We start from the raw sequence: 27,020 nt of genomic DNA on the forward strand, positions 1-27,020 counted from the left end.
TAAAAAGGATAGAACAGAGCTAAGAATGAGGATGAAACAGATGAAATCTGAGAAGAAAGAAAGCCCCTTAGTGAAGTAGTCTTAAATCCAAATCACTGGGCTATTCAGTGTGTAAAAAGAGCCTGAATAGCATGCAATTTAGGATTGCAGAAAGGTATAACATTGGTGGGATTTATCATACCAATCACATTTTTTAAAGTTATTAACTTTTCAAATATTTATATCTTACAGATTTTTTTAAAAAACTGTGTGCATGGTTAAATGCCATCTGTACTGAAATGTTCAAAACATTTGTTCCTTTTGATAAAAATGCAAATCTGGAGAACTGTTGTATCAACATATAACAGCCAATGTCTGACACGGTGAATTATCACAGCTGGAATTAAATTGTCTCTGAACAGCTGCTGGCAGCAGAGCTTTCATCAATGTTTGATTCAAATGTAGGAAAGAAATTCTACAGAAAGAAACATCATGTTGTCATTACAGATGGGGTTTGTGTTCATTATCACAAATAACACTGGAGCTAGTGCCAAACAATATTCCCTTATCTAAGCAGTCTTGCTGGGTAAAAAGAGATGGTGACCATTGTATAAATGATTCATAAAACACAAGTCTTAATTCTAACCTTCGTATTTATTGTTATATCTTTCTGCTTGTTTTCTCCAAGATGACTTTTTTTAAAGTGCATGAGAATATCTACAACTGAATCACCACTTGCAACACAGAAATCGAGGCTGTCCAGTCTTCTAACTTTTCATCATGTTGGGAAGATCATTTATGGCATGTACTCTATATAAACATTGAGTTCTTATTCTTCCTATTAATATGCACATTAGTAGTGCCTCTTGCTCTTTCCATCCTTCCATTCCCTTTGGAATAAGAGCTGCTGATTTCTAGTGAGGAGCACAAGGTTTTTCTGTCTGGAGCTGGGTCAGCATTAGCATGTTGATAGTCTATTAAGTGGCTGGAAGGCGGTACCACCCTAACAAACACCCGGTGACCGCTGAACCTTCTCCTGTTTCCATTCCAAAGGCACTGATCGCACCCATCACCCACAGCCCGGCTCTTACTCCTAGTCACAAGTTCCCTTCCCGCAGCACAAACGCTTCAGGAATCCAAGTTGGGTTTGGTTTTCTAACTTCTATGAGTATTAAGAACCCAAATTTAAATGTTTGTATCTAGAACAGAAATTAGCACATTAGCTAGTAATGACTATCACCAAGCTTGCTTTCAAAGCGTACACCTACTGTGCTTTTTATTTGTTTCCTTCTGTTTATAATTTTTTTCATACATAAAGCAGATTTGTTTCCATTGACATGCTATGTAAGCAACAGCCTTATGGACAGCTAAATTGACTAGTAATGGAGAGCTGTCAGGTTATTTTATTTCTCATTAAAGTCTTTATTTTGTGCTCCATAAAACACACAGGAATTCGGCACTTCACTCTTCATCCATTCAAAGTCTGTTAAATTATCAAAGCAAACAGCAGAATATGAGCATAGATATAAAAGAAAAACATCTACCTCATTTGCAGCAAGAAATGCATTATTTGCCTCTGCCATGTTCATGTAGTTGTTATTGTTTCCAAACTGAAAGAAAAAGAAATATTTGGATTTTAATGCATGCCATGATAAACTTTTCTTTATCCCATCACTGACATAGAAAAAGTTGAAACACCTCCCCCCCCAAAAAAAAGAAGACAAAACAACAAATAGATAAGATGTAATTTTGCAGATGTTCTTTGAAGTCAGAACTAGACTGGATTCAACATTATTATTGTTATTATTATGTACCTGGCAACCCCATGTCTGTACATGGAAGATATCCAAGTGCATCTCTGCAATTTTCTTTGTCCATGTAGCAAAGCCATAAAGGTGACTTTGGAAATCAGTGTCCATTAGAAAGAGACTATTCTCCAGAAAAGCCATTTTGACTCTACTACATCTTTCCTGACACACATTATAGTGTTTCTGCAGATGATCCTGATCCGGAGAATTGCTACAACTAGAAGTAGCTGCTGTACTACTATTCCAAGTAGACCTGGTTTTAAAGAGATGAAGGTCAATAAGGAGAAGAATGAGAATCTGCAGCCTTGATCATAAAATCCCATTCTTTCCACAAAATGAAAAAGCCAAACAATCCCCCTTTGTCTATCCTTCCTTCCAGTTGAGCTCCCATACCCTCAGTCAATGTTAACACCAGGAGATTTTGCAAATCAGAGAAACTGTATCACACAGAGACCTTGAGATCTACCCATGGTGGAGGTGGCCGAGTGCCCATGTCCTCCCACTCAAGTCCCACTCCTCTCACACACAGGGACCTGAGAGGGGCCTCTCAGATGCCAGAGAGTCATTGCTCCCAAACTCCCAAGTATCAACAACTGTTGAAGAAGAGAAGTTTTTTCCTTTACAAACTGAGCATGGAAAAGAAATAGTTGATCAGCATTTGGTTAATTGGCACTTAGCATGCCTTATTCCCTTGAACAGCCCTTCCAAAGGCAGGTAGGTAACTATTCATGCATGTGTCCCGGGCACGGGAAGGCATCTAGAGTCTCTGCTTCAAGGAACAGACACCACACATTATGCAGCCTCCACAAAAACCCTGCATCACAGGCTTTCACATTTCTATTATCAGGCACAGTGCACGCTGCACGGTAAGAGTATCAAATGTGATAAAAGTCCCCGTGCTGTCCCTACAATGCCCTGCCAGGCCACTGCTGCTGGAGCCACATGCTCCCCTGAACTCCCACTTCTGAGCTCTGTAAAGCAAATTTTTCAGGAAGGTTTTGTTTTATCTTGCCAGATCTTGGTGGACCTGCCTCCAACAACAAACACACCACCCGCAGCACAACGTCTGCAACAAGTGCATGAGGGTGGGTGGCCATGCACTCGTGCAGATGGTTCTTTTTGACTAAGAGACTCTGTTATTCTTTCAGACCTGTCCTGAAAGGAAAACCACTTTGCTCCATCTCAATTCACTTCCACATACAATTGTTTTTAGCAGGGAGGTGTTTCAGACCCTGACTTGCTCCGGTTCCTGCAGCATCCCAGAGAACTGGTGGGACCACAGCGATCCTTTCAAGAAAGGCTCATTTCCTGAAAACACCAAAATCCATTTCTGAACATAGGACCAAAAGTTACAAGGAAATGAAAAAAAATAAAATAAAAATCAGAGGAGGAAATTGTAGCGATAGGGCATGAAAAAAGGAAGATGGACACAAAGAACTGGAGCCTCATGTACCTGATGAATTGTCAGACTGACAAAACAAGACATTGACAAAAATCAGAAGAAAATCACAGGGAGGAAGAAATATGAGATTCCTCATTCTTAAGTATGAAATTCCATTTGTGTACTTAACATGCTGAGTCTTTCAACTTAGAACACATGTTAAGCAACAGAGGCCTTAACACAATATGGGGGCTGCCTCAGAGCTATTAAAACTCTGTTATCCTCAGCTATGCAGATACTCAAGTTATGTCATCCATTTTTAAAAGCCCAGATGCCACCCATTTTTGGAGATTAAAAAATTCAAATAAAATTGCACATTCAAATTACTGTTTTGGCACATAAAGATGTCTGTGAGTGCTCGTGGATTTGCTGCACAAAGACACAGTACTTCAGCTCAGCAGTGAGATCGACAGGATAGACTTTTTCATGTCAGTTAGTGGCAAACTAAGAGGGATTTACATGAAAAACTCAAACAGCTCCAATAGAGCTCTTCTTTCTACAATAACAAAAATTTAAATCAGTTTCTCAAATTATACCTAAGCACACGGGTATAATAGGCAGGTGTAGCTCTAATATGGGGTAAATAAGTGGGAACAGACCCATATTTTAATGAGCTGACCATCCTATAGGCTCCAGTGCCTCACAATGGAAATGTAGCTGATATTTTACCTGGAAGAGCAGAACTCTGTATTGTTTTGATCTACATGTATTCTTAACACCATAGATACTGCTGTTTCTCATTGCCAAGTGGTTTTTCTCCTTTTTGTTTTATAAAGTAAAACAAAGGGGAAAGTATCAACATAATTTTCAATTTAATTAAGACTGTGGAAGTAAATGACATAAGGAAGAATGTCAAAGCTAAAAGTTGCAAGTACATATCCTTAGATTTATTTTGTTCTTGGGCTACACTATTTAAGACCCTATTGTGTATGACTCTTTAAATATGGATTATAAGTAATATTATTTAAATTTACTTTTTTGTCTCTGAATTAGAAATCTATTGAAAGCACACAACAATTATCAGTGAGTATTTCAAAGATTAAACTTCCTTATTATCTAATGGTACCTATAACAACAAAAGAAAATAAAATGGTTATTATCTTAAGGACCTAAACAATTCAAAAAACAAATTAAGCTTAGAGTGAAATAAGAACTGGGTTAGAAATCCTCTTCTGAACAGTTAGTCTGCGAATGTAATTACTGAAGAAACTACAGCTAATCAGCTGTGAATTGTATCCATTAATTAGTATTTGCCCTGGAGAAATGAGAAAAATCAGTAACAATGTTAACACTGCAATGCACTGATGAGTCCTGAAACACAGGGCCCTCAGCGTTTAGTCAAGCAGGTGGCTCCAATGGTCCAAGTAATTTAAAAAGCTCTCACCTGAAGTGCAGAGCCGGAATTACAAAGCACTTCTTGCATATCTTTGTATCTATATAAGGCTATAATTAATGGCTTTTAATTTAGAAACACTTTGTGATCAGCTGGGAACAGTTATAAATCATTCCAAATAGAACAATGGGTTCTTGCCTATTTTAGTAAAATATTTCGGGAAAGACTTTGTGTGTGTGTGTGAAATTACTCCCGTTGCAGTCAACAGTTTTCTCCATTTACTTTCTAAAGGACCCTTGTTCAGACTCCTCAGAACCACCTCGGAGTGTCCCCACATTTAAATTCCAGGCAGACCCAGCACTGTTTTCCTGGGGACACTCCCCTGCGGTCCCACCTCTTGGGTTTCCTGGGGAGAGAACGAGATCCAGATGCAGCACCTCGTCCAGCCATCTTTTGGTTCTATGCTGGCATTAGGATGATTTGCAAATTAGCCATAGCAATTAGCAAGGTTTTGCATGAACTTCTGCATCTCAGAGCATCCTCTCTCTGTCTCTACAAATGAATAGAATCTTTTCAGCTTCCTTTAGCAACATGGCCTGTTTTTATTATTCAAAAATATTTCAAGGTTTTGCCCTTTCAAGTGACTTCTGCAATGTCATCCAAATCAGGGGCATAATAGTATTACAAACTACTATTTGTTTCCTTTAATTTCAGGAGTTCAAACAAACTCCAGCCTATGTTTTGATAAATATATTAAGCGTGAGTACCACAACTTAATGCCACAGCAAACCAGCAGTACCCGTACGCTGATTTCATTAAATGGATTGTGAGCAAACAAAACCTCTTCTGAACCTGTTGGGAATCATGGCTTTCCCTCTTCATGCAAATCACTGACAGTTCAGTCCTCTGCTCATTTATGGTGCAAGAGCCTTTGAATCTTGGCCCAGCTGAAATTCCCAAGAACCCACAAGGAGGCTGTAATGAGACTGATTGTTTGCTTACTAATAACTTGTATAAAGAATGTCAACAAAATGCATTATTTCTCAAATAGCTTGTTCTTCTCTTAGCTTTGACTACCAACATCCAGCATTATTAATCTTTCTTAGGAAGGGTATATACTTGCAGCACTACAGGAGGATTCATTCCCCAACACATGCCCTGATGAACACCAAATCAACTCCTGCCCAGGCCTGGGGGTATAAAAGCTATTGCTGCCCAACTTGTGCAGACTACAGGTTTTCACAGATCAAACCTCCCAGAGGCCAGAGGCCACAAGACCCGTTTGCAAATCCAGGGATTCGGCACTTTGAACCAACACAAAAATGCTACTCAGGTTTTTCAGCCACCCTTTGCAATCACCAGAGCTTAAAAATTGGTTGGTTATGAAAGGTGAGAGTAAGGAACGGTTGTTTTAAGAAAGAAGGCTGATATGGTGGACGTCACAGAAAACCTTGGCAGTTCACCATAAAAATCAGTGATTAAATGTCCAGAGAGTCTGAATTCCTACCGAAAAACATCTTCAGAAAAATCTCTAGAGATTGAATAGCAGCTTCTGTCTGGGCTCTTCTTTTGCAACTGTGATGATTCAAAAGCCACAGAAAGAAACAAAACAAGCAAAGGAGAAGTTTACACCACAAAAGCATACTACAAAAAAAAAGCATAAGAAGTCTATCACTAATTTTGAAGGTGTTATTGGACACACAGAATAATATTTTGAACCTATAAAAGTTAATGGGAATTTTGCTACTGATTTTAATGGTGAAATTATCTTACTTACAACTCTCAGTCATTAGTATTAATGAAAACTTTCTACATTTTTGCCTTTAAATCAACTCATTTGTGGTGTAACTGTCATCTGAAAAACGGTAGAACTCACACCCACTACTCATTTCCTAAAAAGTGCAAACACCGAAATACTATACACAAGTAACTTGAAACCAGACACAGAACAGCCCAGACTTTAATCTGAGCATGTCAATGGAACAAAAGAGCGTTTTTTTACTACTAGTATTTTTATGCTCAACAGTAAAAAGGATTATTCAGGCAAATACATTAGATTTTCTAACTAACTGTTTCTATAATAATTCTGCTTGATTTAATAGTGCAACCACAAGGAAGAAGATACCATTGGAAGGGTTATTGTTCCAGCACACAATACCACCAAAACCATGGAACGTGAATAAATGTCCCAAATGAAAAATTCAAACAAACTATACCCAGAACAGGAATGAAACACATTTTGTCATCTTCTCATAACTGATCTGGAGACTTACATTTTGCTTTAAAGGAATGATTGCAATTCTGTACTCAAAGACTACGTATCAGATATCTAAGAATAAATAAAAAAATGAATAGTTATTACAGAACCCACTGCCACTCTTTTTTTAAACTAAAGCAAGCCGTATCCCAACCCTTGCTGCAAACCAGAATTCAGACTTGGTCATCATGACACCAACAGTCCTTTCATAATTCTTAGTTAAGGTTTAGCCAAAACACACATTTAAAGTTTTGTGGGATAGTATCAAAATCTTCCCTGGCTTGGTGCTGAACTGCTGTGGGTCCAGCTCTAAACTCGTTCCGTCACAGCCCGACATACCAGCTTGCACATGTATTTTATATAGACATACATCCAAATTTCATAACATCTCATGCCAGTTCTTTGCTCATGGAAGATGGCAGCCTAAGCTGATCACGCTTCCAATATTTCTGCAATAAAATCAGAAGTCATAGTTTTAAAAATATAGCCATTAATAAAATCATCTTTTTATGATGTGAGCACGCTCATATTTTTTATATAGAATAATATATAGTTGCACAAATATATATCAAGGATCTCAGTTCTATATTCATATTGGGCAAATTAATTCCTCTGAGGTTACACTATTCTTATGAGTAAAAAGAAAGATAACGATCCCAAAAGATGTAATTACAGACCAAAACTAAATTACTTTGCAGGTCTGAGTACTGTATCTTAATAATTTCACCAGAGAACATCTTCACTGCATTTGGGCAGATTTGATTTTGCTGCCTGACCAATAATTACAGCTCTGGCAAATACAATGTCTGATAAGGACATCAATTAAGAATGAGCATTGTGTTATTTAAAAAAAAAAAAAAAAAATTCATCATGTTCACAGTCTGTCTGACTGAATGAAATGCCAAATTAAATTAATGGAGATTGCTAAGTCTAGCTGGCTGGTGGGGAACCATGCAGAAAGTGGGACAGCACAGACAATAAACTGTCTGTAATTAAAAGATGAGAAGCTGGACTAATGCTACTTCAGCCTGATTACTCCAAACAAAACAATATACACTAAAATTATTCTGGCAACAGAAGTAGATGGAGTGGGAGGAGGGCTGGGAGAGGAGGCTTTTTTTTTTAATAATATCAACTATCACCATCTATGAACAGCAGTGCCCTCACCAGATGTATTACATTTGGGGTTTTTTTAATTTTCTCATCAGGAAGCAAAATTCATTTTCTCAATGAACATAAAGATAACAGACGAGGATTCTCCAATCCTTTCTGTTCTAGCTGGATATCCAGCTAATCTCTGTCGAGGCTTTACTTTTCAGTATGATGTGTTCTTTTCTGGAAGAGCAAGTCCTTCATGACAGTTTCAGTACTTCAGAAGCAGTAGGTGGTATTCACATTATTATATAAAATACAAGTATGCTATTTTATTTTGCTACTAGAAACAATAGGGCAGATTTCAGTGGCTGGTTCACAGATGCAGCATCGCTAAAGTCATTAGGGATTTATACTGATCTAAGTGAATGAAGCATCTTTTAAAACCTGGTAAAGAAAGAAGTAATTTTATCTCCTAATGAATGTAAAATGGCATCCTCAATTTTGACACCTGTGCAAATTTCTGTACTCCTCTGGCAGGATGATAATATTCTAGAAGAAAAAGCACGTGCTGCCAGTTGGAAGAAGTATTATTTTTACCACAGATAATGTGCAGCTCCTGGAGTTTAAGGACTGACTCACTGACTGCAGAGGAGATGGAGAGTTGGACCAGAAGCAGCCAAAAAGCCACCCACTTGGGTCAGCCTTGGACCACATGTCCGTAAGTAGATAACGTACCCCAGTTGAACTAAGGACCAAACCACTATGGGTGTGTGCACAGTGAATACATGCCAAGTATTATTCTTATGTTCAGCAGATATCTTCTGGAAGTGCGTTCATTTCCTGCCAGGTTCTGACAACAAAATCTCTAGGAAGGGTCTTCACGTATGTACAAAAACCTATGCAAAAGGTGTTGTCATTAGTGGCTTCAGCCACCAGAACTTACTACATGACCAGTTATTTCTCTCTGTTTCCTCCACACCGGGATTCTCCAACACGGCACATGAGAAACCTGCAATAACCAGGAGGAAACTCAGGCCCCGTTGGAAACAAAAGGCGTTCCGATGGGGGATTGCACACCAGCAAGCTTAATTTGCTTAAGAACACATCGCTGACGAGCAGCTAGCCAACAACAGACAGGAGCACAAAATGTTCAGATAAATGTATCTAAGTACCCGGTTTTGTAGTCGCATCCCCAATGCTGAATTTCAGGCAAACAAATAATCTCGTTAGTGGTTCATTAATTATTGAATCTGTACATAAGTGTCTGTACAATCATACATTTTACAGTCTTTTGATACTTAAAATCTTAAATGCCTTTAATTCAGGGGATTATTTAGATTCCAATTTTTGAGTCTTAAACATCTGCCATACTAATATATATATATATTTATATATGTGTGTCTATGAATGTATACATATGCATACACACATTCTCTCTATTATTTGCTTGGAGACAAAAAAGTCTCAGTGATATAAAATACTTGAGCAAGATCCTAAAGAAAAATAGACATTTATATTTTATTCATACATCCTCAAATCTCCATCAGACACACTGTTTGTAGATAGTACAGATTTAACAGTTTTAGGAAAGCAATTAGAATGAAAATATTTGAAGTTACTTTAAAAGCTTTCAGCCAGCAAATAAAAACTTTGACAATAACAATAAAAAGCGCTGACTTAATCTCTCTAATTCCAGCCAAACTCTTTAATATAAACTCCTTCAGTGAATTCCATGGCCAAAAGCAGTAACTGAATGATATTTTGCCAAGTGTGATACTGTGTGAGTCTTAGGAACCATAATGAAAGGAATATTTAACAGTCTCATGTTAGACATTTTCAGATCTCTTAAGAAGGATACAGTCTATAAAAGTTTTTATATGCAAGAAGTAACTTTGTATGAATATGCAGAGTATTATTATTCTGTTGACTGACAGTCAAGGCAGTTTAATATATTCCAGATTTTTATTGCTGCTTATTCCATATTTAAATGCATAAATATTAAAAGGTGGTCCAGAGTGCAGCCCTGGTCCTAATATTTATATAAGATTAAGGTGTTATAAAACTAGTCTGAATCTTGAAAGTTCTCTCCAAGACAAACATACCGAATGTTTTGCTGTCACACAGTCAAAGAGTTTCAATTTACCATTTTGGCTCTTTGTAGACAAGAGTGGATTTTTCCATTCTGCCCACCTTGGCTTCAAAGGTAGTAAAACAGAGACTCAAACCTGGATTCTGGGCATATGTCTGCATTCACCTACATATACTAAGACTAATTTTCCTCTGTAAAAGGCTAATGTAATATCAAACCTGGACCAATCCACTAAGTTTCACATAAAAAAGACTCTACAATATCTACAGATGTTACTTCAAAGAGTTCTGAAGTACATTCTCTATCATCACACCCTGTTGTTGCCTGAAGCTTAAAATACAGGGAGAGACCAAATATTAAGATAAACACATTGAGTAACAAAGCCAAGGAGAGGCCACTGTAGTGTAAGTATTTGTTTAAAAATATATGAATATTTAAAGCACATGTTTTCTTTCTCTGCTTTTAAAGCTGGAGTTGTTTCCGGTGAAGAACTCCGAAATTATTTTTGTGATCACTCTCCTGAGCACGTAACTTGTTGTTGGAATAAACCAGATTACACATAAATGTCATAGAAGGAATATATTGCAAAAATGCAAAAATAATTTACTTATTGGCTAGGTCTCTTGTTTCTATATATTTGTTTCTACAACTCTGTAGCAGTATAAATTCCAATGAGAAAGGTCTTATGAAATATGCAGTTTGACAGCATACATTCAATGTATATATTTAATGAGTTAGATTTATCCAAACAGCTCACATTGTACATAAGATCTTATTTTTGATGACATCAGAGGACAGATGGCAGGTGAATTATGCTTTTTTTCCACAACACCTCTAAATAGCTGATGTACAATTGCTCTTGTTCCCCAGCCCTGAGGTAGGGTGGAAATGTCTCTGCTCTCCAGGACAGTAAAACCCTGGCCCAGATTGCCCAGAGAGTTGGTGGATGCCCCATCCCTGGAGACATCCCAGGCCAGGCTGGATGGGGCTCTGAGCAACCTCAGCTGTTGAAGATGTCCCTGCTCATGGCAGGGGGGACATTGGGAGAGCTTTGAAGGGCCCTTCTAACACAAACTATTCTCTGGTTCTAAGACATTTAACAAATGGAAGCAGATCAGCAGCCTGAACACGTACATATTGCACTTGCAAGAAAGACCCAAATCCAATCTCTGGACCAGACTCGGGGGCTGCCCCTCCCAATCTGCCTTCCCACACATCTCTGGGTTGGGGCAGGAGCACCGAAGTGAGGTCACCAGGAGTCCCCTGGCACACGTGGGACCTCCCCTCAAGCATCCTTTCAGCCCCAACAGTTTGTTTTTAACTACTATAATGGATATTTTTATAGTTTTTTTTAGTGAAAACACATAAATACAGGACTGTTTTCACCATATGAACATTTCTGTTATGCCTTCCTCTTCAAGGCATTAAGTTCATACAACCAAGGTGTTAATCATGTCTACCCCACACATTTACTTTATCATAAGCTGTCTAAGCATTGAATCCAAGCATTTCTTAACATAATGACAGCATTTTATTCTTAGAATTCCAAGAAATAGTTTTATGTCACTATATTCAAGATTACTGTAACATTTTTGCACACAAATTTAAAGTTATGTGATTATACTGCAATTGGGCTCTAAGTAGCTTTTCTTACACTCTTATATCAAATTTCACTCCAACAAAAATCATAAATTCCATTCTAGACTGTGATTCAGCTCTAATACACTAGCAAATGATATCAAGTTTTAAACATAAAATTGATAGAGAAAGGGTGAAGCAGATGTAGACATTTTATAATAATCATAATGGAGGATTAGTCAAGACACTTGCAGGCTAAAATCAGTATATGCATGAAATCTTAAATATATCAGCTCTGTCATGTTGATACCACGGGTTCCTACATTTTTTTTCTGAAATTAAATATTTTCCACTTTAGAAATATTTATCATAATCAAAGAGAAAAATAACATTTTTTTAAGTCTCTATTAACTCTACTTTGTTATACCAAGGCTGTACAAAGCAAGCCATCTATTGCAAAGACATTCTATAGGATGTAATACTGCCCTTATTACACGCTTATCCAAATAAGAAATAAAGAAAAGCCACCCAAAAATACACCAACTCCAGGGATAGAGTAAGCGGGGTTGCCCTCAACCAAAGCTCTAAGCTGCACCACACAATAATCAATGCTCATCTGCATGGGAAGAACAGGAAAGCACAGGTGATGCTCAAGGATTTCATACACTAACCTCGTACCAGAAGGGGCTGTACAAGAGTTTGGGGATTTTCCTCGGACAAAGAGCTTTTCCAGTTTGGAAATGTGTGTCAATGATTTGTGTCAATACTATATAGATTACAGGTGCATGTTGGAAACGGTCACGTTTCACTTCCTCCTGCTTCTCTATCTTACATCAACCTCAAACCTGGGGTATTTCTCCACTGTTTTTAGTTGGGGTTGGATTACAAATCCCACAGCGGGGAGGCCTCTAGAGAGTCTTCAGCAACAACTAACTGTATTTAAACATGGGAGATTGAATTGGATGTGATGCTCTGCAATAACAGTAGAAAAGAATTAAATTTAAGAGTGGAATAATCCCTCATGCTAGCTGGTATTCCTAATTTATGCCACTGAGACTAATCAGGCTTAATTTATCTATCTTTAGCTTCCCACTGTTTCATTCCAACCTAAAGGCAACGTTTTGGGCAGCAGAAACTTTATTTTGTAGGTGAGTAACCTACTTTAACTGCATTTTCATCCATTACTACAGTCTAGCATTTTCTTCATTTAATTGGGTCAGTGTGTTTCTTCTTGTAAGTGGGCACAGAAATTACTTCCGATATTGATTGCAGCCCTTGAGGTTCTGCAGAGAGTTAAGGACATACAAAGGGTACCGGGCAAATTCTTTATGACAAGTAAAATGAATAAAGTTTCACTCAAAACCTTCACTCCCAATAACAAAATAAGAACCAAAAAATTAAAATCCTAATGTTAAAATACTGAAATCTTAAGCAAATTAGTGCCAGTTAGGAAAAATCAGATTGCTCCGTTTATAATCTTATTTTAAACGCAGCCTGACCAAGAGTCTCCCACATGCAGGGCTGGAAATGTCTAATACCACACAAACACCAGGCCTCTCAAGGCTTCAGGTGATCTTCAGCACTGATGTTTCAAAATACTAATGACTAATTAGAGCCAGAATTAAGTGCATATTAAAAAGCACACCAGGCAATCTCAGTAATGTAATTTCTCCTCATAATTTTCAGATGCCCTAGAAAAAAACAGTATTTTTATGATAATATAAACTAAAAATGGTAATAAAAGCTCTCTTGAATAATCAAGTACTACCCTTCATGTCATGATATAAGCAAGCCTGAGTTTTCATACATCCAAATTCTTGAGTTTCTTTTCTTGAAGTATAAGTGACACCAGATCCTTGTAGCATTTCTGCAGCCAAGCTGTTCCACAGCTCACAAATCATGTGCTGGAAATATTCTCCTAATTTAGTGGCCTGAGACAATTCAGCGTCTCATGATGTTCACACCAAAGCTGTGCAAGAAGTTGAATACTTCTTAGTTGAATTTGAAATGATCAGATTTAGCTTTAGTATGAATTTAAACCAGATGCATGAGTTAGATGTAATTTCATGAATTTTCTTTGTCTGAATATTCAGAAATATGGAACGTATTCCTGGGAACACCTGTTCATTACAAGCCATGTCAACAATTGGAGATCAAAAGTGTAAAGTCACAAACTTATATCCATGTAGCACTCTTCAGTTTTCCTTATCAGCTGATGTCATGACAGTGATCTGAGCACTACAGAAACATTTCTTTGAGTGTCTCTGAGACAGTATTTTTGAGACAGAAACCATTCTGATGGAACTAAATAATACTTAGTACCATAACTGTGTGTTTCTGGCAGGCAGGTACCTGCTACAACTGGCTGCAAACTACTGGGAGTTCTCTCATTTTTATTTTGCATCTTGAACTTCATAATTCCATCCCACTTTTAGAATAGAAAATCTCCCTGACATCAGAAATCTTTGTGTAGTAGAAGTGAGAACTGGACTCAGTGCACTCTCAGAAAACCTTACATATTTGGGATTTTGTTTTTCCAAATATCAAAGGCTAAAGCTCTCTCATTACTACATTATATTTTGGATCACATAATAACTTTAGCCAAGTTCTACGACACAGACAGATTATGTTTCTGCGTTATCAACGTTGCATAAGAGTTGAGAACTACTAATCCCATGTCAAGTTCTGGTGAGCAAGTGAAATGATAAAACCATGCGAGGGAGCACGAAACATTAAAATTGCTTTATATGTTCACAGGAAGCACAAATCACAACAAATCCACAAGGTCGGTTGCTTCGTTGTCTACAAAATTGTGGAGATTTTGCTCTACCATAAAATGTCGCCATCATTTTTTCTACCTGAACTGGGAGACACGGCTCATTGTTAGTGTGAACACAACGAAGGTGGCAGGAACAGAGGAACAGCACCTGATGTTCTGGCAGCTCTCTTGCCACCGAGAGAGGAAAATAACAACGAAGGGTGGGGAAACAACTAATTGGCCACAGTAAAAACTAAATGGTATTATAAATCACAACTTTCTCTTCATGTATAAGCATCTACACTGATTTCTGATAATCATAGAATCACTTCAGTTGGAAGAGACCCTTAAGATCATCGAGTCTAACCATAACCTAACTCTGGCACTAACCCATGTCCCTGAGAACCTCATCTCCATGTCTTTTAAACCCCTCCAGGATTGGTGACTCCACCACTGCCCTGGGCAGCCCAATAACCAATAACCAATAACCCAATGCCCAATAACCCTTTCTGGGCAGAATTTTTTCCTAATATCCAATCTGAATCTTCCCTGGTGCAACTTGAGGCAGTTTTCTCTTGTCCTCATATTTTATTATCCAGTGGTTTCAGACTTAAAAACCCCCAAACCCAAAGCAAACCAACCTCAAGATAAGATAATGGTTTTGCCTGTAACTATTTGTCTGATCCACCCTAGAATCATTACAACAGTTCTCCAGTGAAAAAGATTCCCTTTGTTAACCAAAACAAGGTTGCTCACTGGTATTTTCAAAACTTGTTAAGAATAGCACAAAATACATATATATATATATATACACATATATCCTAATGGGAGAACTGAGTTGTCAAATATGATATACACATTCTGGTTTTGAGATAATAATAAAATGACATTCAAATGCTAAAAAATGATGTGCAAGTCCTGGGTAGTAGGAAGCAGGGAAAGGGTGGAAGAAAGGCCCATAGAAAGGTATAGTAGAACAATGATTATCAGAGCAGGGTAATAACAATTAGCTTATCAGATAGATAAAGAAAAGAAACTAAAAACTGCTAAGAGAAAAGGGATGAAAATAAACTTAAAGATTAACACATAGCAAGATTGAAAGAAAAAATACTTAGAAGTTAGTGTTATGCCAACCACCAGTTATCAGAAACAGCTCTGCTTCCACATGTGCACCCAAACCCCCACATCTCTCATAAACTTAAAATGCAAACAATAATTTGTGTAAGGTTCACCTAGGAAAACCAGAAATCTGCTATGGTACTGACCAGGGAGAAAACCAATCAAAGGCTGTTTGTCCACATAAATCAGGCTGTGCTATTTGATTCAAATGGTGGTAGAGTGCTATAGTCCAGTAATTGGAGTATCATCTGTAGCTAAACTAGCTACTATAAAAAAAAAATAAAAGGACTATCAATTTTCATGTCATCGTATAAATATATTATCTTCTGAGATAAGAAAAAAATTCTGCCATGTTGTAATATTTAACCACGCATGTGTGAAAAGGGGATAAGGAGTGAGGGTGCACTTATTTCTTACATTCCTTACAGAGATGTATGCACTAAATGCTTCATAAAAATAACACTACATTGAAAGAATACCCAGTATCTGGAAACAGAGCAAGTCTTCCTTTTCCTCTATAAAACTTTCACCATTCTCAAATGCAAATTCTCCTTCTACTGTGTTCACTCCTATTACATTTTGTTCCATAAACAAATGTGGGGAAAGTCAGGCTCCTTCCCGCTTCTCTTCATGCCCTCTGAAGCACAACCCTTGCTGCTGGCTCGGTGACCTCTGTCTCCTTCAGAGATACAGAGCGGTGCTCAGCTTGTGAACATCACTGCGCTTCAACCTCATTAATAGATATTTTTATCATCAGAATCTAAAAATGGCAATTTCCCACGGTTCCCTCCCACCAGAAGTTCCCAGTTCACCTAAACAGAGTTGTCAACATTTAGAATAAGCATGAACAACAATGAAGAAGATTTACAACATCTCCAGCTTCCATGAAATGGTTATATGCAGGATTCACTTTCAGCTTTCAGCAGCAGCGGGGACCAAATTAAAGGACATTCCAGCAACTCTAAGTCACTATGTCAGCAGTGGCACTCGCACCCATGGCGTTCAGTGGCCTCAGGTTCCAGAGAAGATCTTGTCATGCATTGTGCTTCAAACCACCACCCACTTGTTTTATTTGCTCTGCAGTTCACTATCCCTTTGTTTCTGCTGATACAACTGATTTTGAGGTCACTGCAAAAAAGAAACACTGAACTTGTGGGGAGGTAAATGCAATTTGAGTTTCTTTTTCACCTGGGGAAAGAATGAGGAGCTGAGGAAGGAACTCTGTAAGCCAGTTATAATGACAAACCTAGCGCATTAGGAAACCACATGTTTGTTTACCAATAGAAATGGTCTAATTTGGATTAATTTCATTAATCATCTTGCTGGCTACAAGGGACTTTTTTCAAGTCAGCTTTTACACAGAAGCTCAATTATTAGAAAGCTGGCCCGGAAGGGACATGTTGGACATTCACAGAGCTTATTCACTCATTGAAGTACGTCAGATATTCTGTACACAATTCACTCCTGACTGAGAAATAAAATGCGGATGACCTAATGGAAGCAGTGATGATTAAGATTTATATAACCAGCAGATAAATTATACTTTGTTATCATGCACCACTGAGGAGCTTACTGGACAGAACCAGGATTAGTTCGGGACAAGGGAAATTATACATGTAAGAGTTAAGCTTAAGAAAGGAGATCTGGCTTCTGTCAAGTTGACGCTTCAGATAAGAGACTGAGTTATAACAGGTTATAGTTGCAAAAATAATTTTGATTGGCATATCATTTATACTAACTACTGCTTGGAACCCACCCAGAATATGCAGCATACTATAAACTGTTAAGAAATATATCTGTGTATTGTTCAATATTTACAATGTGCTTTATTTGGTAAATATAAGACCTGGCAGAAAAATGCAGAGTATTAAAAATAGTTCTGCTTAAAAAGAATCTCCTTTTTCCTATAAAAAGCAGTATTTCACTAACAGCACTTTATAATTCTGTTCAAAAATGTTCGCAGTGAAGCAAAATCAACTTTCAATGGGAAAAATGTGATTGCTTTGTTCAGCTGCTCAAACAGATTTCTGTCTCTACTTATTTGCATATTTCTGAATATTCTCTTTCAGGCCACACCATTTTTGTTAGCAAAATCAATTTTCTGTTGGACAAAAAGTGAGATTTGGTCTAATGATTTTAAGCTTTTAAATAAACATGAACCGAATGGTGTAAAGAGCTCTCCTTTTAAGAAAAGACCCTTGCTGTTTGGAAAGAAAAGAATTCTTTGCATTCACAGATATCAATTGACAGCAACAGATTTTAACATGAAGAGAGAAAAAAATATACAAGGGCAAAACAAAAAGAGCTGCAACCTAATTATGTACCTACAACACAGACTGATGCCAAGTTTCATTTTTAAGGAATATTATATACACGCATCTACATAAAAAAATGTAAGAAACATCATGCTATGATATAAAAGCTTTATTATTGATTCTCCAAAGCTCAAACGACGCTCAAACGACACTCATGTTTATGAAATTGTTTCCTCTGCACCTGAAAAGAAGTCTTCTTCTAAAATCCAACAGTTCTGCAGAATCCTTTGCAAATACCAACCCAATGCAATTTTTTCTAGGTCTGTTCAGCTCTGCTAATAGTTATTGTTTGCACAACTGTAACTAAGTACATTACCAACTAGTTGTTCAATCTATATAAATTTAAGAAACACACATTGCCAAGGAGTGACTCATATATCAGTCTATTATATGCTACAGAGCTGACTGTATTAAACAAATCACTTTCCCTACAGCTGAAGAATAGAAGCTATATACAGAGCAGAGGTTATTGTCTAATTTAAATCTTGGCTCCCTTCCCAGAGCTGTACAAGATTCCAATTTGTGGAAATGTTACTCTCTGCTACTGCCAGAAAGGCTACAGAAAATGGTATTGGGTGCCTTCCAGAAATATGTCTGCAAAATGCCAATCAACAAGTCACTAAAGATTAACAGTATGACTGTACCAAATTAATTTAAATTATAGAAACATATGGCTAGGATGTTTGCACTGCACTTAACACAACACCTGCTTCACAAACAGCTAAGTTTCCTTCCACAGTATAAAATAATATATGTCAAACACCTTGACCCTGATTCCTATAAATGAGAGGGAAAAAAAATCCAAACAGTTAATAAATAGTAACCAGAGGTTACCACTATTAGCTACAAGCCGCCATTTCATAATAGTTAGAGCCCTTATTTAAAATTTTTCATCAACCCAAATTAAGTGGTCTTTTCCCATCAGAGGAAAAGTAATTAGCGATGGCAGAAATTAAGAAAAAAAATATGACCAACATCTTTATACTCCATTTTAAGTAATCCATAATTGTAAGTTGAGTTTGCTAAAATACTTCCAGTCTTATAAGAGTCATTCAAATACAGTGCTATTGTGTCTTCTCTCTATATATACATGAGGTTGATATCCTTAAGCAAAAGCCACTCCTGAAAGGCACTATAGGCTCGTGATTGTTAATCTTCTAACTTCTCATACACCAAAAGTCAAATATCTTACATTCCCTTGATGTGGTTTTTCCATTATTTTTCTAAAATTCCTTAATATATATGATCATGTCACCAAATTAATAAAAAAAAAAAAAAAATCAGTGACAGCCTTAGAAATATTTACACATTAGTGAATGCCATATTTCAACTGAAGAAGAAGGGAGCTGCTTTATGTTTCTCTCCACTGCTTTTCTATTATTGCCTAGCTAATGGAAATACATCAAACAAATGTTCTACAAGAGCAATAAATATTAAAGTTGACCTATCCATCTGGAAGAAATGAGAACAATACTGCTCACTTTTAGCCCAAATATGACACTGATAAATGAAGCCATGAGATTCCATCACACTTGCAGCAACCTGGGCTAAGCGCCCACCACGTGATTCTGGTACCAGAAATTTTCTCCATTCATCTTCATTAGGCAGTCACTTGACCTGCCTCCTAACATCCCTGTCAAATTTGAACCTTCAGGGGGCTTGTTGTACTTTCTAACAATGTGCTCTAAAAGCTCTATTCCCTTTTGGAAAAAAGGCTCAGATGAACATAAAAGAATATATGAACCTTTTCTTCTGGAGAGGGAACCATCGGATGCTGGTCGTTATTAAAAGTGGAGAAGGCAGCACCGTCCGTGTGACAGTAGGAACAGAAGTGTCCCTACAGCCCAGAGCCAGGGCAGAAAACACGAGTGGGCAAAGCATTCACGCTTCTGGCCATCAAAATCTGGTTAGACATTGAAATGAGAACGTACGTAACCTCTTGCCGTGGACCAAACACCCTGTGGTCCCTCCATCCATCACTCCCACAGCAATAGCCACAGGCAGCCCCAGCGAGTTTAACCCAACAGCATCAGGGCGCTCAGCCACGTTAGCAGTTCTACATTATACCCCCATTGTTTTCTTTTTCAACAGTGTAATAATGACAACACTGATTTGATTATTCTATAATAGTGAAAATGAATACCAATTCAATATGAATTTACCAGTATAATAAAAAAGCTCCTAACAGGATTCCTAGAGACCTCCTAGAAAGACTGTTTATAACTTTATGATCACTTAGGGAAATCAGAAAGGCTAAAGGCACCAAAAAGCATTAAGATTTTGACATTAGTGCTATCAGAGACTTTCAAAACAGTTGTGATACCTTCATTAGGGTTGATTTACAATGTTTATCCGACAAACATCTGATGTATTGACTCTGTTTTTCTATTGCACACAAGCTGCTTATCTTTTTTTTTTTTTAAAAATAAGTCTTTAGAATTTTAAATACTGCAGACTGTCATGGTAATGTAGCAGTTAAAATACACCCACATAGATTTCTTTTAGGCAGTAAATTCTTCAACCCTTTTTTTGTGTTGATCAGGTCCTACATGAGTGGTTCCATACAGCTGCTAAGCACACCGGGGACTTACTCATCCAGCACAACATCACTGAATGCAAGCACAGATTGCAGAATCAAACAGAAAATAGGTATATATGATACAGAGATAAGATGGATTTTACTTTGATCACCAGATAACGGCCAGCAACTTCTTTTCATACAAGCCTTTCATGGATAATTCAGTCATGCTAAGCTGGATTTACATAATAGCACTACAATTTTTACTTGTCTTTTTAAAAGCGTTCAAACTGTACCTGACTTCAAGGGAAAATACAGAACATATGTCATTATTTTATTCTGTCATTATTTTATTCTGTCATTATTTTACAGGGTACTATGAGTATCAGAAACCAGTCTGAAATACCGAAAACATACTGAAAACATCTGAAAGTGTGGGTGAGAACAATTATTAACAAACGTGCAATTAAAAATCAAGACCTGGCATAGGTGGATTTGCGGTAAGTGCATTAATTTCTCGACTACAGAATGCATTAGAGGTAATTGTTGACAAGGTGGTGCACTTCCCCACACAACATAAGGAACACTCGTCTATGACCTGGAATACCATCCAAGCTACTTCTTAATCATAATTACATGTTCTTACATCAGCATAAGAGCAATCGCACAACAATCCCTGACAACATTTTCATCAGGCTTTCACAAGGCAATGGACAATCCACAAGAAAGCCATCATATTATGCTGTACTAGTGTTATCTGCATTAGCATCTGTGACTGCAAACACCTTTACCAACACACATTGGCCTCTTTCAGGAAGGAACAAAACAGGTTCCCTCTTGCTGAAGATTTCAGGCCCTCTGCATTGATTCCAGATTTGGCACATTTCCTTCACTGCTGACATAGGCCTCGGCCATTTTCTTTGTATGAACAGATTCTTCTCAAGGGTGAATTCATGTCCCTGTGATGACAGAGATTAAAAAACTTCGCAAGTGGTTTTCACATTTGGTTCAGTCTATAGCTGCAGCAGATCCTGTGGGTCTCAAAATCAGTCACACGTGTAACCCTCTTTGTCTGATGTGACCTCTTTCAAAAGACTAATATAAAGTCAATAACAAAACAAAATGCTCTACAATGGAGTCTGGTTACAAGATTACAATGACTTTTCAACATTTTACTGAATTCAGTTCCTGAATGAAGCCCCATTCCAACAAGATTAAATCAATGGTTTTGCCGGGGTTGGGAGTTAGAAAAATCAAAACAGTAAACAATGAAAAAGAGAAGCCCGAGGCAGCTTTCAAGGAACTTGTTTAAAAACAAACAAACAAAACAAAACAAAAAAACAAAACAAAACCAACCAAACAACAAAATGCACCAAAAGTGAGAGAATTATCTCAGCACAGCCTCAAAATGAATCTACGTAGATTAGATAGAGACATAATGCTATGTGAAAGTATAAGAAGGCATGTCAGAGAAACTACCCTGAGGTCTCAGAAGACCTGATTAAGGAAAAAAAGCAATCGTTTCATCTGCTTTCAAGAAGCCATATGTATATATACATGGAGAACATCTATATGTTAGAGTTAAAAGGGGAAAAAATCCCAAGCAAACAACAGATATTCCAAGAAGTGGATTTGAAGAAGAAAAGGCGGATTTTCACCTCAGCTATGGGATGTTTGCTGTGGAATGTTTCATCACGAGTGATGACTATGTGTTATGATAATGTCAGCTCTACGATCACCATCATCTCTCGTGCCAGAATTATTCTATGGCTCTTCATGCTGAAGTGGCTCTTCAGTTCTTCAAGACTGAGTGACACTGAAGCAACCTGTAAATGTATTTGCTAAACACCTTCAGAAAAAAAGCAGCAAAAGTATTCCATATTGCTTGACTTAGGTTGTGCATACGCTAGTACAATATTCTAGTTGGAATTAGCCTTTCTTGGAGTAGAAACTTCAGTAAGCAGCTGTACCTTGACAGTGGGCAACTCATCTTAAATTTCATTAACTTTCCTCCTATGTTACTTTCTTAACTTTATGCAAAGTGGCCTTTCGAATGCAGTTCAGCCATGAACTCTATCATTTATAGCACAGCATTGTTTGTATCGAATTTTTGCAGCGGGGTTATCGCTACAGGTTAATGGATTTGTATTCTGAGAAGCCATGATTAGAACAGCTTTACCAATAGTGTCCCGTGTTCTGCATTATACAGTGAAAAACATATCTAGCAGCATGATTATTATCAACCATCGAGATACTGAGAGTTGTGTGTACTGACAACACTAAACTCAGATGTGTTTATTACTCTATATAGGTATTGTGCAGTGGTTAAATTTGACAAGGACAAATTGCCAAAGTGAAGATTTGTAAAATAACAGTATCAATGCTAATGGCTTAGTTTAGAAAATGATGTGCAAGATTTCAAGCACAGCATGAATATGTATTTAAAATATTCAGGGCACTTTAACAGACATTTTCATTAGCAGCAGTTATAACAATGGCAAAAAATCTGAAATGTTATACAAGGTGTTTATTTATTATAATAATTCCACGAAATTAGAAGAGATACATTCTAACTGTTGCAAAAGACGTTAAAAATTAAGACCCTTGAACTCCACTCCCAATACAGGTATTCCAGTGGGAAAATCAGGGACAAATAAAGGAATAAGTTTTCTTAAATGCTTTGTGAGTTTTCTTGTCCCTTCTGTAAAACTTTTAAGCCCCATTCAGTACAAAGTAATAGAAAACTGAAGCTGTCATGGCTTTTCTCTTCCTCTTTTTCATTACGATATATGAGTTGACATCAAGGAAAAAACTACAGAACAGTCATTTATATTTTAAGGGGACTACAGAGCTCCTTGCTATACTAGCAAGGCATCAGAAATAGCAATTAGGAGAGTGTTTAGTAGTAAATATAGCACTAAAAAGAGTAAGTAGCACATTCAAGATAGAAGGCCAGCTAACCACCTAGTGAAGAATGTTTGCTGGCAGCACAGGTTGCACATACCAGGCAGGCGTGGACTTTCCAACCATTCCATACGCACAGCTACAGCTTCCCTGCACTCAAAACTGGACTTTGACACAATGATTCTTTTACCAAATACACTGGTACTGCATTGTGATACAGAATCCATTCCATTACGAAATGTGCATCAATACAAAAAGCTTGCAAGGAAGAAGTTCAATGCACAGGTTCAAAATGTAAGTACTTTGTAGCACTGTGCCTGGGAAGGCATTGACATTCATGAGAGCTTTCCCAAGCGTGCTTCCAGGTCCTGCAAAGGAAAGAATTCTTTCCAAGTTCAGTTCAGTATGCTTGGAACAACTTGAGCTATGGGGAAGAGTGACTTCAGGTGGTCTGCATCAGTCTCAGTCACAGGTATGGCCCAGAAAAGCCCAGATTTTGACACTTGTTTGTCCACAATTTCAACTCCTTGCAGGCGGGCACTGCCGCACTCCCCAGGAGCTCCATGGACACAACTCCATGCTCCACACAACTGAGCTCTAACCACCATACTTTAAAATCCAAGTTCCTTTGCTTTTCTCCTCAATCACCAGACCTAAACTGTCAAACCAGCAAGTTACACAAACTGTTTATTACACTTACACAAAATAAAAACAAACAAAAACCCCACAACAAAACCAAGAAACAAACCCCACTGCTTTCATCTAGAGGCAGTAATACATTTGCATCCGACACGTGTTGTCCTCGGGATATCATTTCATTCAGCATCTCCTCCTCATTTAGCGCAGCACCAGAGCTGCCTTAGTTCTTGTTACAGCTTGCTTAAACTGTTCTCAGATTTTTTTTCTACCTAACACCTATTAATCTGGCCACGATACTTCTGACATAAGATGCTGTGCAAGGAGCTGCTGCTGATCATTCACAGGACAGTGCCACTGACACAAGGTTTTCACTACTACTCTAATATACTAATACTTTAGAAGGAGCTGATCAAAAGGTGCTAGAAAAGGTCCTTTGTCCCTTGAATTTTCTGTTAATGTGGAATTTGACTGGTGCCTCCACACAGCACACTCACCAGCTTTGAACCAAAACATTTCCGATTCTATGACTTGCCAAGACAATAACTCCTTAAAGTGCTGTCTTCAGGTTTTCTGCTGTGAACTTCTGTCCCAATCAAAGAATGATCTCTGGGGTGATAATAGTGACTCCAAAATAATAACCTGTGTGAAATACTGAAAGACTGAACTGTCCTAACATCCGCTGTGACCACGGATAGATAAACCACCCTCGACACTGTATTTCCAAAGCCTGAAAGTTTTCCCACCCCTGGGTAATGCACAAACCATCACTTGCTCAATGGGACAAGACAGCCCATTCCACTCACATCAGCACTTTCAGAATTCTGTTCCAAAGAACACTAAACTCATCTCTGTATTGAAGATGGTAAGTACTGTCCACAAAAGAGAATCTTCTTACACGGAATCACACTACGTTAACAGAAATAAATCATGAGTCATGGAGAATTCTGGCATTCACTGAACTGAAGCATCAATCATACCAAGCTTTTGTTACTCAGATATCTACAGGCTGAAAAGGCCTGGGATGTTATGTACTACGAAACACAGCTTCTTTATTTTCTAAAATCCAGATGCTACAAACAGGTTGTATTTCAAATGTCAATAAAATAATGTAATATGATGCGATGCAGAATGCACACCAGTATTTTTACGGAAAACATTCACAAACGTTACCTTTTCTATAGGGCTCAGTGTATTTTGAAGTGTATGTAAGAAAACATAAGCAGATTTGATTTTCAGAGAGTAATGTCTCTGTCTTTTACTGCCCAAGCAAATAGCTGGGAGTTGAGATCATCTTCTTTTGGAGAAAATTAAATTGGCACCTTATTGGATGGTAAAGTCTATTCTTGAAAGCTGAAGAAAAAAAAAAAAGAAAGTTAAGAGCACCTAAATGTAGTCCAGTCCAAGTAAAAGCACTATACTGGAAGTACAAATACCCTATGAAAAACTCCATGTAACTTTGCTAACTCCAATCTGTGTGTCTACAAATGCTCATTTTGAGCTTTTTTTAAACAATGCTATGTGTCATTTCAGTTAGAATCAAATCTGAAAGTGTCTCTATCCCTGAGCAATAACCAACAGGAACATATTCCTGTGAATTTTTTATTTTTCTGGCACAAGAAGTTGTTCTCACATCTGTTAGGGCTGATTTGGAATCACTACCCTTGGAAGACAGATTCTTTTATTTATTTCTTGAACACGATACTCAGAAGAGTTAGAGAGGCCTCCGACACAGAAATGGGGTAACGTAGGAAAACCCAACCTGTGCCAAGGGCAGGGGAAATGGTTTTATGCTGCAGTGCAATCTCCTGAGCCCAAGGAACTGTAACCAGCCTGGGGACTTTTACTGATCACAGTCCAGTGCAGCTTTTTAATTTCTTCCCTGGAAGCCACTGATACACGTGTAACTGTCCCAAGGGAGCAACCTATAGGTTTCTGCATCTTACTAGGAAAAGAAGGATGGAATTACAGCTAAGGAAAGCAATGAACAATTCCTAATTCTGCCACCTGAGTCTGCATGACCTTGATCAAGTTACTTCACTTCTCTGTACCTCTTGGCCCTGAATGTCTAATGAAAAAAATAAAACTCTTAACATCACAGGCTACAGATTTTAGGTAACAGTAAAATGTAAGTAGGAAAACTTAACGACTGTTGTTCCAAAGGCAAAGAGAATAAGCTAAAAGCACTAAAATCTATAAGGATAAAGCATAAATCAGGCTGCAAAATTTAATCACCGAGTCATATGTTGATATCCAGTTGAATATCAAATTAAGGAGGCAAACAAATGTGGTAATATTCACACAGCCTCTATTTACAGAAAATTAGAAACTAATTCTTTATATTTGCTTCTACTTCTGTTATGTAACTTTTGTTAGACAACAAAACACAACCAGAGAAAGCCACATGCTTACAGACTGAGATAAGATGTAATAGTCTTTTTCTTTGGAGATACCCTGGCATTTGTCTGCTCCTCAAGTGTACCAGTGCCACACATACAACACAAAGTCCCTTCCGTCAGCTTAGGATCAGATCTGCAAAACACAGCCCTTGTGCTCCTGCCCGCACACAACCTGTGGGCACCCAAGCCCCACCACAGAGGCTGCAGCCCCACATGAAACCAGGACTGACAATCACAAAGGTTCTCTTCGATCCAGGTCTCACCAAGCTGTGGTCTTCTCTTTACCAGGCTTTCCGCAGAAACACAGCAACTTCTATGTACAAACACTTTTGAGAAAAATCCTATGGGATTTAGAGAAAAGAACACCAAAGCAGAGGCTTTTTTAAAGCTCATACTTTTGGATTTAGAAACTTTCTGTCTAGATCTCAGCCCTACACACTAGGGTGTAAACTTCTAAACTGTTTAGGTTTCTAAATGACAGAAATATTATTTGGTGAATTAGTTCTTGGCACTGCAGAATCACAGAATGAAACAACCACTCACAAGAAGTGACTGATGGATTTTATTCTGGTAACTCATCCAGCTAACTCAAATAATTTAAGACTTCTCTTTTTTCTCCTTAGGACAAGGATGACTATAAAACGTAGAATATTAGTGATATGAAACTATTTCGGCTGCACATGTGCAACTCAATACCTCCCCCTACACACGCATGTAAATGCACAGAGCAGCAACTGCTGCTGCTGCCTACAGAGAAAGCCAAGACTGCAGATTTATGTTCTTTAAATATT

At 37.8% G+C, this 27,020-nt stretch overlaps 1 protein-coding gene across 2 annotated transcripts in view; it reads right to left on the reverse strand.

The window, feature by feature from the left end:
• The window catches only part of TOX3 (TOX high mobility group box family member 3), a 72,824-nt gene that overhangs the window by 21,966 nt on the left and 23,838 nt on the right, over positions 1 to 27,020 (reverse strand). For both annotated transcript variants that reach the window (XM_005504691.4, XM_005504692.4), the window contains exon 2: positions 1,524 to 1,589. In XM_005504691.4, coding sequence (XP_005504748.1) covers positions 1,524 to 1,589 — 66 coding nt within the window. The remainder of the gene's footprint in view (positions 1 to 1,523; positions 1,590 to 27,020) is intronic.

The sequence above is a fragment of the Columba livia genome, chromosome 13, assembly GCF_036013475.1.
Source record: "Columba livia isolate bColLiv1 breed racing homer chromosome 13, bColLiv1.pat.W.v2, whole genome shotgun sequence".
NCBI classification, from domain to species: domain Eukaryota; kingdom Metazoa; phylum Chordata; class Aves; order Columbiformes; family Columbidae; genus Columba; species Columba livia.